Here is a 14473-nt window from a genome sequence, read left to right as displayed (position 1 = left end):
GTTAACAAATGTTTATTTTGATATCAACACCTATTTTTTATCACAACGACGATTAATATCAACGTGCTTGTTTATAAATATTAATTATTATTAAGTATACATGATTAATTAAATTAATTAAATAACGTTACCCTATCTTTAATGTTGTCTCTTGTCATCATCATTATAATATTATTTATCTGTACTATGAGTAAAGAGTTACAGAGTATCAGAATTCTGTCAAGTTCTGACTGTAGGTTGTGACTGTGAATCTGAGTTCAGATTCATTGTAGGTATATGTAATACATTGTACTTTTGTTTTTTTTTTAATAATTGTCGTCATTATGTTTAAATAGTAAAAACTACAGCGTATGTAAATTTTACGTTTGACAGAGTTTGAGACATTTATTTGGTGTTAGTGAGTAGTCATGAAATATGATTGCGATGGTGGCAAAGTCTTTATTTGCAATCCTGGTAATTGCGTCGACTGTTACTTCCAGAATACATAAGCTGCCTCTTACGGTGAATATTAATGAATGTCCTTAAATAATCGTTATTTATCATGTATAAGAAAACTTATCATATTAAGTTTGGCTATTATTATTTTTTCCCCTATTTATATTTCTCTTCCAATTTGTTTTTGGTACAATGTTAAACATATTGAAGCCAGACATCAATTGTTATTAAAACAAAAATACCATAAAGCAAAGTATATGCATCCTGTTCTCTTTTGATAAAATATCTGTAAACAAATGTTGTCACAGGAAGCATGTTAATCAAAAAAAGTTTATTATAAAATCTAATTAATTATGTGGTCGTGCTTATAATTTTTACAATCAGATGAAATGAAATATTAGATAATCAAATTATTATTTAATTATATAAGTATGAATTACTATAATTAGAGGATATTTATATAATTAATACATTAGTTTTATTGCTCTTGAAATAATGAGCTTTACCATATAGTATGGTTTTACAAAATCATTTTTATTAGAGACATATTAAAATTTAATTTGAAAAATTTTAAATTGAAAATAATTTTGTCTTATTGTTGTCATAATAAAAATATTAGCCAGTGAAATGTCTTAAGAATTACATACAAAATTCTCAACCCAAATGTGAAGTTGCATTTTTCTCAACTTGTTTTCAGGATGATGAACGTCACTATGTTGACCTCACAACTTTTGGATTCTTCCGAGGGGGAATTTTGGAAGTACATATGATTAATTTCATGTTACCATCAGGACCTGTGGGCGAGGTATATATATCTATTTTAAAATTAAATTCGAGAGAAGTCGAGATGGCCCAGTGGTAAGAACGCGTGAATCTTAACCGATGAACGTGGGTTCAAACCCGGGCAAGCACCTCTGAATTTTCATGTGCTTAATTTCTGTTATAATTCATCTCGTGCTTTTCGGTGAAGGAAAACATCGTGAGGAAACCTGCATGTGTCTAATTTCATCGAAATTCTGCCACATGTGTATTCCACCAACCCGCATTGGAGCAGCGTGGTGGAATAAGCTCCAAACCTTCTCCTTAAAAAAGGGAGAGGAGGCCTTAGCCCAGCAGTGGGACATTAACAGGCTGTTACTGTACTGTACTGAATTGTTTCTAGCATTGTTCTGATTGATCTTTTTACATTTATTATTTATATAAATATTACCATTTATAAAATAATATAAATAATTCACTTTCATAGTTGCTTATTATAATGTGCACCTTATATGTCTAGTTTTGTTCTTTTTTCTCGTCCATTAATTTTGGAATCTGTTTTAAATTCAAGTAAACTACGTGATAAAGAAATCTAAAGTCTTTCCAGAATATGACATACATGTTTTATAATATTTTGCAGTACGGTTTTACCCTGGATAGAACAGTAAACGATGCTATAAATCCATATTTGGAAGTGCATTCAGATACATGTATTCTGAAAGGAGTGGAGAAGAGCAGCACACTTCTTTCACCGCATCATCCGGCTATTGTTTTCTTGAAAATGGACTTTAAAAATCTAAGGTATTATATAATATTTGTTATAATATTTTTGATAATAAAATATTATTATTAAATAATTCGTAAGGTTTAGTGTTATTAACACAAATCTTGATCGTGCACATTTATGAAAAAAATATGTAGATATTAATAGAGTAAAATGTTTATTTTTTATGAAATTTCTAGCTGTGCTCCACGGATTTATGTGCATTTAATTTGTTTTAGATGTAGATATTAACAGAAGCAAAACAACTATCAGTTTATCCTAATTTAGGGGAGTTGTGAAAAAACCTTATAATACTTTTTGTGATAACATACTTACAGTCCTCAACATACAAAAAATATTAATAAGTACTGAAATATTGGCAGTGCGAAATGTTTAATAATTTAGCTAAATAATTATAAATTAGTTGCGAAATTTATTCAAAAATGTTAATTTTGCAAATTATAAAAATGTATGAAGAGCTACGCCCACTATCTACTTTTACTGTGCTTATTACATTATCCTCCTTTCGCCTTAGGCCGAATTGCAAAGTGCTTGTGGTATTTATGTTTTATATGGTATAGAATATATACATAATACACAAATCAGTACTAAATATTAATCAAGGTGAAGTTATAAATTATTTCTTAACATGTTTTTAAACTAAGAATTGTTTACTATCACTTATCTGTTAAAAATAAAAATATGCTGTAGCATTTAGATATCTACAAATATTCATACAAATATTTAGTTTATCTGTTAAAGTTTTAGTCTTATTTGCTTAGACTGTAATTCCTGTTCATCATAATAAAAAAAAAAACACAACATATTCATACACACAGACCTATTACAATATGAAAGTTACAGCAACAGGTTAAACTATAGGTTATGTGATCATGCAAAGCGATATTTCCGCCCTTGCTCAGTGCTATACTTCTACTACTTCAATAAAGCCCACTTTATCAATTATTTATTCAACATTCTACGGAATTACTAGACCATATTTATTTAAATAAATATGACTTAAAAACTAATTATTTTATTTAATCTGTGTTATTATCATCACTATCATAAATATTAAACACATAAAAAATATCTTTAGAGAGGAGGATGAGGTGTACATATGTTCATTTAAATTAGTAAAAATATGCACAACAATATTCTTATATAATTTAAATATATATTAAAAGCACAAATTACTGTACATAATTGAAATATACATGTTATATAAGTAAGACAATATTAGAAAATGTTCGTTCTACTTTTTCGAATATGAGAATAGACTTGCTAGTGTGGTTTAGGTTAGCAGATTTTTTTTTATAGCATAGGTAGGCGGACGAGCATATGGGCCACTTGATGGTAAGTGTTCACCAACGCCCTTAGACATTGGCACTGTAAGAAATGTCAACCATCGTTTACATCACCAATGTGCCACCAACCTTGGGAACTAAGATGTTATGTCCTTTGTGCCTGTAATTACACTGGCTCGCTCACCCTTCAAACCAGAACACAACAATACCAAGTACTGCTGTTTTGCGGTAGAATATCTGATGAGTGAGTGGTACCTACCCAGACGAACTTGCACAAAGCTCTACCACCACTAAAGTAAAAGTAGATCATGTTGTCTCTGTATTATGTGGTAAAGGGATACTGTGCAATAAAGTATTTTGTATATAAATGGGTAGTATTAGAAGTAAAAAAGAGTATATCATACACAATAGAATTTGCACATAAGAACGTCAATAAGCATGCAACGGATGCAAGAAAATGTAACGTTCTCGAAGATAATTAAACCAGATATAAGAGTAAAATATATGTCATACTTTAGTTCAACTTGAAACATGCCTCAAGTTGAGGAACTTTGTTGTCACTCAGTTTTATTCAAAAGTGCTTTAATTGCATTACGATAGCGGGAATTAGCAGATTATTTTCGTCTTACTTGCCAATTAATTATTTACATAAAAATGAAATACATCATGAAATGAAGACATAGATTTTATGTTTCTGTGCGTTGTAACATTTCTGCACAACACGGTCCAATTATGGCTCGAAACACCCTGGAGAATCGAAAGTCCTTTTAAGTCCTTCGTTAATATTGGCGGTAGCAGACTAAATATACACGTCACTAAAGTGATCGCCACAACGTCGTATTAAAAAATAACAGAAGGGACAGCCTTAAGGAACACCCGAGCCAAGGGTCATAGCAACTTTAGCGAAGTTTACCTACTGCGGTGTCCGCTAAGATCAGAATCAAACTATAGAAATAATGAAATATCGTAAAAGATTTAACGGTGTTCGAATATTACTAAATGCGAAAGTAGGTTTGTTTGTTACGCTTTTTCGTCTTAACTACTGAACTGATCATCATGAAATATTGCACACACGTTGTCAAGGGAACTGAAATGAACACAGATTACTTAAATCCTCGGGCAGGTCTCTATATACTTTTTTTATTTAACAAAGATGCTTTATTTTCTGTTATATGTATTTTAGAGTTCTGTAAAGTATTCTTGTTAATTATAAGCGAAATGGGCGGAGCGAAATATGTTGCATATTTTTTTCTGGACTATAGTATTGTCCTTCACCTTAAATAATAAGCATATTATTATAGTATAAAAGTTTTAAGTCTATCCGATTTGTAGTTTTGCCTGAATCCTATATCAAACAATAATTACCACTTTGTAAAATGAAAATGATTGAAAAAATAAATAAAATAAATTGTATTATCATTTTATTATCATTGCTAAGCGATAAAATGACTATGTTTAAGTAGAAATAAATAGCTCAGCGATTGTCATTTCAATGTTACGTTTTTGGTTTATTAGTAAGAAGTTTTAAGATAAACTGACTTCTTTATTAAATATATTTAAATTAATAACTTCGAACTGTGAATGTATTTAAGTTATCTTATAAATTGTATTTATTGTTGTGTTCATTTACATGTCTTATATTTTTAATAAAATATAATAGAAATTATACAAAGCGAAAATTATATTTCTTCGATACCAAGAAATCTATAGACAATGATGAAATATTGATGCACCTTGTGACTATCATCTTATAAATAAGAAGCCTTGAGAATCGAGCCATAATCGATACAACACATTATTATGTATCTATCTATTATTCCCTTTTCCCCTCCTCTTACAACCCGGGTTCCTTCAAACGAGGCGTGAAGAGGTATCTTGCGGGCCGGCAAGACGGTGACGGCTAGTACAGAACATTCTTCCCGACTGTACTGGCCGTCGTCGCGTTTGGACTCTACTACCACTTACCATCAGGTGGAGTAGAGTCATTTGCCATCCCGGGGCATATAAAAAAAAAAACGAACTTTGTATAATAGATGAATGGTAACTAATACATTAAAATATGAAAATAATTTTAATGTTACATTGTAAAATGACTATAAACGATTGATTTGGGCTTTGTGTCTGACTGGGTGGGTACCACAAACTCATCACCTATTCTCTCAACAGCTCGCTAGCATCACTTAGCGCTGTGTTGCAGTTTGAAGGATTCGGGAACCAGCATAATTACAGGCACTAGGGACATAACTTGTTAGCTTCCAAAGTCGTTAGCGCACTCGCGATGTAAGAAGATATCTATGGGCGGTGTTGACCATTTACAATGAATGGACCATTTGCGAGTCCGTCGAGTAATTAGAAATAAATAAAAATACGGTAATGATATTTCTTACAGGTTGAATATAACTTGTGAAGGTGAAGTGACAGCGCTGCATCTCTACCAGAACCGTTCGATGATACCTATTGACCGGACGAAGAGACAATCGCAATACATGTTCGTGAACAGACGGCGAAGATCAATTGATGGTAATAATGTTCTTGTTAAATTCATTCAATATTTGTAAGTGATAGGTAAGGCATGACCTTTATCCTTTTGACCTTGTAACTCAAGATAATAACAAAAAAGAACACGTAGGATGCTTTAAATTGCAAATGTTCTAGACAGATTATCACAAAAATATAATCAGTCATAACTAACACATTCAGAAAATTATAAATTTAAATTGGTGCCCATTTATTTTGACCTTACTTTATTATTCTTGTACGTATGAATAATAAATTGTCATACAAGGATATTAAATATAAATGCATTTATTTCCTCGTCTAATATCATTGGAACATATTATATTATAATATAATAATATTATAACATTTTAATAAATTTTAAAATATACAAGCAATTTCTTTTCATGTAGGAAGTACTAGTTTTCGCTCGCGGCTTCGCCTGCGTGTTACAAACGCGTAGGTGTTAGGTATAAAGAAGAGTAGTCTTTGTCTTCTTGATGTTCAAGCTTTTTTCAAGCAACTTCATCAACATTGGTTCAGTACTTTAGCCGTGAAAGCATAACAGACAGTCAGAGTTATTTTTCGCATTTATAATATTAGTATATATATATAATTATAATATATATTATAAATATAATATTAATGAATAAAAATTAAACTTGTTTAGCGTCAGTTGACACTGGAGAGGATACATTGGGCCCGCAGTGCTCTTACGCTGTCCTTCCAATCACAAAGGAAACGCGCAATGGTTTCGACTACTACAATACAAGTGTGAGTTTCAACGTATATATCTATAGTAACTAGTAAGTAGACAAATAGACGAATAATTGTTCGCTCTATGGTAGCATCTATTCAAAGTACCTTTGACAATTGTATTGTGCAACTACATTCCGAGGCACGGTAGTTTTTTGAAATTTGAAATTTAAGGACCGCATCTGCGGCGCTATAACTAAGCTAGTTGGTCTAGCTAGCTAGCTACACTTAATTTAAAAAAATCCTGTACGCAGAACACATCACCAAGTTTCATCACAATTGGATGAATAAGGTACACATAGCAGACAAACATACAGACATTCTTTTTTAATTAATTTTATAAGTTGAAATATTCAGTGCGATATTTTTATCAAAGTTAATTTTATAGTTCGCAATGTACGTGGCGTCGGAGAAAGAGGAAGGTCTCTACAACCTGTACTTTCACAACTGCCCCCGCGAAGACGTCAACAATCCTCCGCCTATTAACGTGATGGTGAGTTACCTTTTGTGTATTTGTCCTATGTTATAATTTGTTTAGATAAAGTAATAAGTAGTAAAAGATATATAAATGTTCAAACACAGAGAAACAAATAAAATTTAAATAAATATATATTATATTATTTACTTTAAAGATTGAAATATATGAGAGCAACGATGGCAATTTCCTGTCGGCTGGCGAGATGCCGCTCCCGGCCCTGTACAGCATGATGTCACTTATATTCTTACTGAGCGCCGGCTTCTGGACATTCATCTTAAAAACGAGCCGGCACACAGTGTACCGGATACACATCATCATGTGTGTCTTGGTGTACTTGAAGGCCATGTCACTGGCTTTCCATGGGATCAATTACCATTTCATTCAGACGAGGGGAGAACATGTAACCGCATGGGCTATACTCTACTATATAACGCATTTGTGAGTATTTTGACTTTATCAATTTAAAAAAATATATTAATTTAGTTTTCGTTACTTTTTTTTGTTTAACCTTTGTAATGATTTTGTAAAAATAATAAATAAACTGTTTTTAGGTTAAAGGGAGCGGTATTGTTTGTTACGATAGTGCTCGTGGGAACTGGGTGGAACTTCATAAAGCACATCCTCGCTGACAGAGATAAGAAAATTTTCATGATTGTTATTCCATTGCAGGTAATTATAATAGGTATATATTTATTATTTATACATATACATATATATATATATATATATATATATATATATAAAATATATATATTTTATATAGTAACAGCCTTTTTTTTAAACTCGTTGGAAAAAAGCATTAACGCGTTTCGTATGTAGGACATACGAGTGTGGGTATGTAGGAGACGCCGGCGCCTAGAACTACCAGTGCGCCCTAGTGCGCCCATTATTATTATTATTCTTATTATTAATAATAACTATCACCTTTACATTTAAATTGTATTATTTTTTCTCAATTTATTGTAATTGTTAATTTTTACAATAGCAACACAAAGCCATCTCATTCGTTTTGTCCGTACGACAATACGGACGAAATTATTTAACGAATGACTGCGATTCTTCTAAAAAATTCTTATTATATATTTACTTTACTGAAGCTTAAGTAGAATATTATAAATATATTTGTTAATTAAGAGGGGAAATAAATTATATTGTGGTTGGCCATAGGTTTACTGGTTGTCATTAAATGAACTAGTTCAATAACTTAATTTTATCTCAAATTATACAAATCTTTAATGCAATATTAAACACACTCTTGGATTGGGTGTCAAACGTTTTAATAAAAAATATTATTAAGTACAGTTGTTTTGTTTTGATCGTAATAAACAAAAACACTAGTGTACCTATGAAAAACAGACATTTTATTTGGCGGTAGGGCTTTGAGCAAGCCGTTTGTGTCGATACGATCTACTAATTACATATTCTACCGCCAAACAGCAATAGTTAGTATTGTTCTGTTCCGGTTTGAAGGGCAAATGAGCCAGTGTAACTATAGGCACGAGCGACATTGTTCCCAAGCTAGATGGCGCATTGACGTTTAAGTGATTTTTAATATTTCTTACATCGCCAATGTTTATGGCCGGTGGTGGCTACTTACCATCAGGTGGCTTCTTGCCAATCTGTTTTTAATTAAAAAATAATGTAATATTTTGTTGTCAGGTCGTGGCTAACGTGGCAGAGATAATAATAGCGGAGAGCGAAGAAGGAGCCGCAGAACACAACGCTTGGCGCATACTGTTTATATTCGTCGACATGCTTTGCTGCGGCGCCATCATGTTCCCCGTCGTCTGGTTAGAGTTGTTGATAGAATATACGCAATATTTAAAAACGGCCGATCTCAAGGGCTAGCCAACTAGTTCACGAAATATGTTGTAGTGCAAGCATGTGTGCAAGCACCCTATTATTTTTCTAACCTAACCTAACCCTCCACATGCAGTTGTCCTCACGATGTTTTCTTGCACCGCTAAGCATGATATGAATTATAAAACCAAATTAAGCACATAGTGATTCCTTATTGCTTGCATGGGCCTGAACCCTTAAACTAAAATCGGTTAAGGTTCAGGTGTTCTAACCACTGGGCCCTTTCGGCTTTAAGTACACTTACTTTAATAATAAACTTTATTGTATCCAAAGATTGATTAAGATAGGACAGGATCGCTCAAGGATACAGCCAATTGGTGAAAATAACATTTTTTTTTTAAATAATAGGAAGGCGGACGAGCATATGGGCCACCTGATGGTAAGTGGTCACCACCGCCGATAGATATTGTGTTGTACGACTTATTAATCACTCCTTACGCCCTAACAATAATGTTTTACTCTGAATAAATTCGCAGGTCGATACATCACCTAGAGGATTCTTCCACGACCGACGGTAAAGCGGCTGTCAATCTTCGGAAATTGAAACTGTTCCGGCACTTCTATGTGATGATTCTTTGCTACATATACTTTACTAGGATCATTGTTACCATTTTGGAGGTAAGAATGGAAGGGATGAATATTTTTTTAAATAAACCCAATAGTTAGTTCTTTTAATCGCGGAAATAGAATAAACCTAAAAACACTAAATAACTTTAAATTTATATAATTATATTTAATTATAGTTTTTATAATTGAATTGTTACAGAACACGGTACCATTCCAATACTCGTGGATAGACGAGATGTTCCGCGAGATGGCCACCTTCGTGTTCTTTGTGATGACGGGGTACAAGTTCAGACCGGCTGCCGCTAACCCGTACTTCACACCGACGCACCTGGACGATGTCGAGCCCAAAGTGTGAGGACACTGCACCATCACAAACTTATATATATGTCAGAGATAATAAATTTAAGCGGATATACGACGTCACTTATTAGAATAGCAACACTACGTGATATGTCATATAGGTTGGTCGGTTGTCAGACGTCAAGTTGTGAAAATATAAGACGGGTGCATATTTTATTGTGCAGCCGACTGATGGAAGTATGGAAATGTAGTGGTGTATCTGGCAGTAGTGAGTGTGATCGTTTGTCTAGTGACACTCTTGGTCTCTTGCTCTCAGGACAACGCTAGCGTCGGACGTGCGCACTGACTGATTTAATAAAATCAACATGTTGGACGACAATGACGGCCATTAAGATGGCAATCCATTTGAATCCGCGAGATATATTATATGTTTCATACAGGACATCATTTTCTACCTTTATGGTTAACATATGAAGTTATGTAACGTTTAATCCTGAATGGTCATTGTCATAATACCTGAAAATAAAAACATGTAGGCTCTTCAAACTACTAACTAGGTTAAAAATAATAGAAAGATACGATATAAATAATAGACCAATGCACAGTCATAGACAATGCTTTTGTTGAGATTTATCAGTTTGAAGAGAAACACCTTTTACATCAACAGCCAATCATTGTCCACTGCTGAACATAGGCCTCTCCCAAGGTGCGCCAAAGCTCCCTGTGGTAACTGGGGGCCTTTGTTTGCGAGTATGGGCAAACCCTCCTCAATGGCAGATGCGCCCAAAAACGCCTTTTAACTGTCCTTTAAATAAACTTGTAATCTAACGCATTTTTTTTTTTAAATTGGACTGATATATGCCGTTTCTTTTCCACAAGCTTTTCAGTATATTTAGGTACAGCTATATAAATATTGATTATTATTATATAAATATTATTATTAGACGAGCCAGTTGGCGTGGTTGGTGGATGCTTGCCTTTCACGCTGAAGGTTGTGGGTTTGATTCCCTACCAGGACAGATATTTGTGTGCATGAACATGCCTGTTTGTCCTGATTCTGGGTGTAATTATCTACATAAGTATGTATTTACAAAAGAAAAATAGTACATCTAGTATATCAGTTGTCTGGTTTCCATAGTACAAGCTTAATTTAGGATCAGATGGCCGTGTCTAAAAATGTCTAATACGTATATATATATATTTATTCCAATTTGTTTTTAACTATCAATATTATGAAGATAAAATAATGTTACTAAACTATATAATAATTGAAACATGCGCATTAAGTTGTATTAAAATATTTTTTTAACATAAATTATTAATACTCAAAATTTAATTAATAAACATGATTATTGTTTACAGTTTATCAGATATTGGAGTCTTAGACGGCGTGACCAACAGGGAAAAGAAGAGAGAGGACATGCAACCGCTCATGCAAGATAATAATTCAGATTAAATTCTACTTTATATAACTATATGTATGTAATTAAATAAATAAGCATAGTTTTAATCAATCAAAGGTATATTATAATTTTGAAATGTATATGTAGTGTATAGTTGTGAATAATTCCTTTGTTTGTTATTTTACTAGTTATACGATTCAGTGTAGGGCTTTTAATATTAAACAGTAACGTTTTGCGGTAAAAATGTTAAATTTGAAATTCCAGCAGTGGACTGGCATTATTTTAGAACGGATAATGCCTTTCACTGAGCCAAATTTTGATTGACTGATGTGACCACTTACCACCACGTTAGCAATTTATGTTCTACTCATCGCAGTATCATTTTCAATTTTTGAAGGTTGTAGGCTTTCGCACAGGCCTATTCTACCACCGAATTGACGGTTCCGTTTTGAGTAGTGAGTGAGCCAGTGTAATTACAGGCTCAAGGGACATCTTAAATCATGCGATTAGCGGTGCATAAGTGACAGTTGTAGTGCCAACGTATATGGGCGTCAGTCTTTAAAAAAAAATTCAACAAAAAATCTACAAATTAATTTCAGTAAACAATATGACTGAACTAATATTGCTAAGACACGACTAATATTGACTGAGAGGCGGTCCAAGGTTGTAAATATTAATGTATTTAAGCTAATTCTTAAATCTCATCATCCTAATATATATCGTGAATTTAATTACTTTGGAATAATAAACGACACCACTAATACTTTTGTAATTAACATTTTCTTTTTAAACATAAACTTAAATAGGAATTTATTATTAAATATAGGATATTAATATGTATATTTATGAAATAAAAATGATTTAAAAACTACTTATTCATCAAACCTAAATCAACTTAATGATTAATTGTTAATAATGATTAATTCGATGTTAATATATTTTTTAATATACTTAAATATTTCTTAATATATAATAATTTCCTTACTTATTATAAACATTTCTTAGCGGGTGAATACTTAAACAGTTGTTCTTCTTTCGAATGTCAAATCAATAATGACAGAAACACAGACCCTAATTGTCTTTAAGACATAAAGTAGTATACATACACATGATAGGTACACTCTGAAAAAAAAAAGAGTTAAAAATGGATACATTCAAAAATACTTTTTGTTTAATTGTTTTTTTTTTTTTACAAAATAATGTAAAGCGCTTGTTTCTTAATTAAGCACTAATCTGAGGTTGTAAAATAATAATGATTGGCAAATAATAAAATATAAATTATATCTCCGGTCGGATGGGTCGTGTGTTGTGTCTAGTCGCGATTTTTTTTTTTATAGTTTGACGCGGTATGTAATAACCACATAATATTATCACCCTTGTAATTATTTTGTTATTAAATGAATTAACGGTTATTCTTAATTTTTTTGGTTTGTTGGAATGAAAAAAAAAGGAAAAAACAACTTTTATTGTATAAACATTTCTTGTATGCCATTAATTGTATTGTAATTGGTTTAAGATAAAAGGCGAGAATTGGATCATAAGGTCGATAATGGAGTTAGCTCCGAACCCTCTCCTCAAAAAGTTCATTTTTTTTTAACGTGTCAATTCTCGTGACCTTATATATTTTTATATATTTTGGTAGACGTTAATGTGCCTGTGTAATGCTAACCTTGTACTAAAATATAGGGCGCATTTGTTGTATTTAATTTATATCTATTCGACAATAAAGTGTTTTTTTTTTTATTCTAGGATAATATGAACGAGTGGACTTTTAAACCATTAGATTTTTTTTAATAAATTTATATTGTACGTTAATCTAGAATTCGTGCGACATATCTCATTTGGGGTCATGCTACTATATAATATGTGTAATTCTATCAGTGATCGGAATAAACGGTGTTTAATTTATTAAAATAAATATATTTAACTTCAAAATGAATCATATAATTATAATACTTAGAAGAAATTAGTTTATATATTTATTGTTGTGAATATTTAAAAGCTACATTTAAAAGTCTAAATTTTTAAAATTATGCTCCAAGTGTACCGATCGCTGATATTCTATCATTTTGTTAAGGAGCATATCTGAGTTAGTATAAAAGAAAGGTAAATATGTCTTGATGTTGTGTGTACCGTTGATTATTTAGTACGGTATTATATGGGTAGCAGAAATCATTTCTACTATAACAAAATCATTGATATTTTTCTATTTCTCTAGTTATTTGTGTAAATTGCACTACGAGTTAACAGACAGGCAAGAACAACCAATGAAACGATTATTAATGAGACGTTATTAGATAATTAATATATCTTCGAATTTTGTCTTAAAAATAATTCCAACATTTAAAATGATATTAACATTAATATTATTCTCAAGTAATGTTACTCACATATGCGACTGCGAAACGCGACTTGACAGACTTGTCCGTTTCTTGATTTCGGGCTGCAGTCTCCCCGCATGTCGAACATGGCTCGATAACATTAGTGAAACTCAAACTGGTGATTATAATGCACACACTAACATAATATATTTACCATCTTCACTGCGTTTTAATGATGTGATTATTTAGTAGTAATTTAAAAATTAACGGCCTTATAGACGTTATTTAGCGACTGATTAGTTACATAATGCTGTCTTCTTCGTCCAAATGTCAAATCAATAATATCAGTCAGAGATAAATCTGTGATTAACTAAACAGCCGCTAACTAATGTACTTAGGTTTTGTAAGGTCGTATATATTTTTTTTTTGTCACTTCCTCTTCGGTCTATTTGGATATGTTCCACGTCGTATGCTTGTTTAATTTTAATGACTTGTTCTTAAGAATTAAATTAATTTACTTATATATATATAATTCCCTGTAGTTTTATTTAAAATCAATAATATTTTGATTCTAAATTCTTTTGAAAATGTTTTTAAAAAATGAATATTTAGTTTGAAATGTGCATATTATTATATGACTTAATATGGTACAAAATAAATATAATATAAGGACAAACATTTTATTATTTTTTTAATGTATAAATCGATATCAGCAAATTAAAAGTATATGATTGAAATGCATTCATAATAAAAACAATTGTTTATAAGAATATAAGAAAGGAATTCTTATATGTTGTTAAACGATAAGAATTCTTAAAAACATACGTCTGCAATTAGCTCCTGTAATCTTATTAGCTGTCGCTAACACCAGTCCGCATCACAAAGAGATATCCTGGCTTCTAAAGTCCATATTGCATAGTACAAAGACTTTTGTTTTATATTTATCATGGAACTCATACACGTATAATTCAAATCACAATTTTCGGATTTATGAAGTGATTAAGGGCCGGTTCAAGCGGTAACAGTGC

At 31.7% G+C, this 14473-nt stretch overlaps 1 protein-coding gene across 2 annotated transcripts; it reads left to right on the top strand.

Annotated features, from left to right (window-relative positions):
- Positions 1 to 231: 231 nt before the first annotated feature.
- LOC126780785 (protein GPR107) lies at positions 232 to 12792 on the top strand. Of its 2 annotated transcripts, XM_050505489.1 has the most exons (13): positions 251 to 272; positions 373 to 501; positions 1133 to 1240; positions 1835 to 1995; positions 5654 to 5784; positions 6431 to 6534; positions 6905 to 7009; positions 7149 to 7432; positions 7546 to 7663; positions 8654 to 8784; positions 9331 to 9472; positions 9621 to 9772; positions 11084 to 12792. In XM_050505489.1, exons 2-13 carry the CDS (start codon positions 415 to 417, stop codon positions 11175 to 11177), a joined length of 1617 nt encoding a protein of 538 aa, XP_050361446.1. In that variant the 5' UTR covers positions 251 to 272; positions 373 to 414; the 3' UTR covers positions 11178 to 12792. The 2 variants fall into 2 exon arrangements, with proteins under 2 accessions (XP_050361445.1, XP_050361446.1); XM_050505488.1 differs by having other exon boundaries at positions 232 to 501.
- The last annotated feature ends 1681 nt before the right edge of the window (positions 12793 to 14473 follow it).

The sequence above is a fragment of the Nymphalis io genome, chromosome Z (genome assembly GCF_905147045.1).
Source record: "Nymphalis io chromosome Z, ilAglIoxx1.1, whole genome shotgun sequence".
Lineage (NCBI taxonomy): Eukaryota > Metazoa > Arthropoda > Insecta > Lepidoptera > Nymphalidae > Nymphalis > Nymphalis io.
Note: the sequence above shows the minus strand (reverse complement) of the source record. Positions and strands in the feature narration are given on the sequence as shown.